The 2,239-nt window shown below is 70.9% G+C and overlaps 1 protein-coding gene across 1 annotated transcript in view; it reads right to left on the bottom strand.

The window, feature by feature from the left end:
* The window catches only part of EIF4A3 (eukaryotic translation initiation factor 4A3), a 6,580-nt gene extending 6,381 nt beyond the window's left edge, over positions 1–199 (bottom strand). The window contains 1 exon segment of the mRNA XM_004695961.2: positions 4–199. Within this exon segment, the coding sequence (XP_004696018.2) occupies positions 4–157 (154 nt within the window). The 5' untranslated portion in view covers positions 158–199.
* Between the last annotated feature and the right edge of the window lie 2,040 nt (positions 200–2,239).

The raw sequence follows: 2,239 nt of genomic DNA, 5'->3' as shown, positions 1-2,239 counted from the left end.
TGCCGCGCAGCAGGTCCTCCCGCAGGCCCATGGTGTCGAAAGTGGGGGTCACGTCCACCTCCTCGCTGGTCTCGAACTCCACCTTGGTCATGTCCTCCTCTTTGAGCAGCCGCTTCCGCGCCGGCCCCGAGGCCGCCATCGTGGCCGTGGCCGCCATGATCCCGACTCGGCTGCGAGCAAGCGCGCGCCGGGGCCGAAAGCGGAAACAGGTCCGCGCGCCGCCACCGCCGCCGGAATGGCGTCACCGCGCTGCGTGCGTGCGCGCTGGCGTCGGGGATTCGCCCCGGAGGGCAAAGGGGGAGGGCGCGCACCGGAACTCCCGCGAGATCTCGCGAGGGGCGGGGCCCCACCCATCCTTATAAATTGAGCGCGACCGCTCCGTCCAGGGTTCTGGTGCCTGGCGCGGGAGGCGGTTGGAGGCTTTTTCGGGTCTTATCTGCTCGCGCGGGCTCCTCGCTGGGGCCTTGCGCGCAGGCTGCGGGCCCGCTGGACGCTCTGCGGGGCGCGACGCGCCTCGGGAGCAGACCCGGGGCCCCAGACTGGGTGCGTGCGCTGAGGAGCGCTGTCCTCCGGGCGGGGAACCCCAGGGCCGGGCTCCCCGACCCTCCGCTGCCCCAGCACCCGGCCCGGGGGCGCCCTGGTGGGCCTCGCCCCTGGCCCTGAGTCTGGTCTGAGGCTTCCCGCCCGCCCATCTGCCCTCCGTGCTTGCGGGGATACTGGGTGCTGCTCACCCTCCGTTGGTGAAGGCCCATTGGGTTAAAACGGGGACGTCGCGCCCCCACCGGCCAGGCACGCGGCTGCAGGGCTCGTGCACCCTCAGGACGGCTGACTTTGCAGTTGCAGCCCGGCAGGGGGCGCGAGCCTCGGCCTGCGACGGTTCCCTCCAGCCGGCCTGGGGCTGCTCAGAGCAGCTCCGAAGCGGCGGACAGGAGCGGGCTGCAGCCTGTCCTGAGATAAAGACACCTTTGTGCCTCTGGGGCGGCCAAGCCGCAGCTCAGCGGGGGGCTGTCTGGCACCCTGGCAGGGTGGGGAGTGGGCAGGAAGCGGTTGCCCCCTCTTGCTCCTCTGCGCCTTTGTCTCCCCCCTCTTCTGCCATTGTCCAGGGGGTTTACGCTGCTGACCACGCGCTGGGGTGGCTGTGGCCTTCAGGCGTCAGGCTCTCAGGCCGCTTTCCCGGGGTGCCCTTCCCTGTCTGACTGCGCGTCTGGGAGGCTGCTCTTTGGGTTTAGCCCGCGGTGGTGGGGTGGCAAGCCTGCGGGGGGGGGGGGGGCTGCGGCTACCCAGCGCTATGGCGAACGCCCTCCGGACCAGGCAGGCCGGGCCCCCGCCCCTTTGCATCAGTCTGGTCGGGTGGGATGACACCCCAGCCCGGCCTGGGAAGCCAGGTGCAGGAGACAGGATGACAGGCCCCACCCTAACGGGCAGCCCGTGGTGACCGCCCGACCCCGCTCCCTCCCAGCGTGGAGGTGGCCAGGTGAGGGAGGGGCGAGGCAGGACGGGGCTGAGTCCCTGAGTCACGGAGGTGGAACTGGTGTCCTGGATGCGTGGGGCTGCCCCGCAGAGGGACTTCCTGCCAGCCCTGCGCGTCCCCTGGTAGCAAAGGCTGCCAGCTCCTTTCTGGGCGTGTGGCCCCCGACCCACCCAGCGGGGCGGGGCCCTGGAGCCCTCACTGCGCCCCGGGCCTTCAGCTCCAGAGGCTCGTGGGGCCCGGGCTGCCTGGGCGCTGGATGGGCCGCGAGCAGGACTGACCGTGCCTGCCTCCAGCATTGTCGCGCGGCACGCCACCGAGCCCGGCCACCGCGGGCCTTGTAAATACAGTGAGCAAAGTGGAAGCGGCTGAGCTGCTGCCTTCCCAGGTGGCTGGAGGAAGACACCCCGAATTAGGTCAGTTGCCGCGTAACACCCAGGGAGAAGCGTCCCGAGCAGAAGGGACAGCGGGTGCAGGTGCGGAGACCCCGATGCGCAGCGCACTGGCGAGACCAAGGGACAGAAAGTCAGGTGGCTGCGGCCCCGGGAGTGAAAGCCGGGCGGGAACGGGCGCGGGCAGGCCCGGTCGTCAAAGGTCTCAGTGACTGAGGAATGGAGGTGAAGTGCAGCCTGCAGTGGGGGCGCTCCGTGAGGTCTGAGGCAGCAGAGGCCCATCTGCCCGTCGGTTTAGAAGCGGCATCTGGCTGCAGACAGCCACCGGCGGTGCGGCCGCAGAAGCCGGCGGCGGAGATGGTGCAGGAGGGACGGGGGG

Source organism: Condylura cristata, unplaced genomic scaffold (genome assembly GCF_000260355.1).
Source record: "Condylura cristata isolate star-nosed mole 26May11 unplaced genomic scaffold, ConCri1.0 scaffold00060, whole genome shotgun sequence".
NCBI lineage: Eukaryota > Metazoa > Chordata > Mammalia > Eulipotyphla > Talpidae > Condylura > Condylura cristata.
The sequence above is the reverse complement of the archived record's forward strand: the minus strand, read 5'-3'. Positions and strand labels throughout refer to the sequence as shown.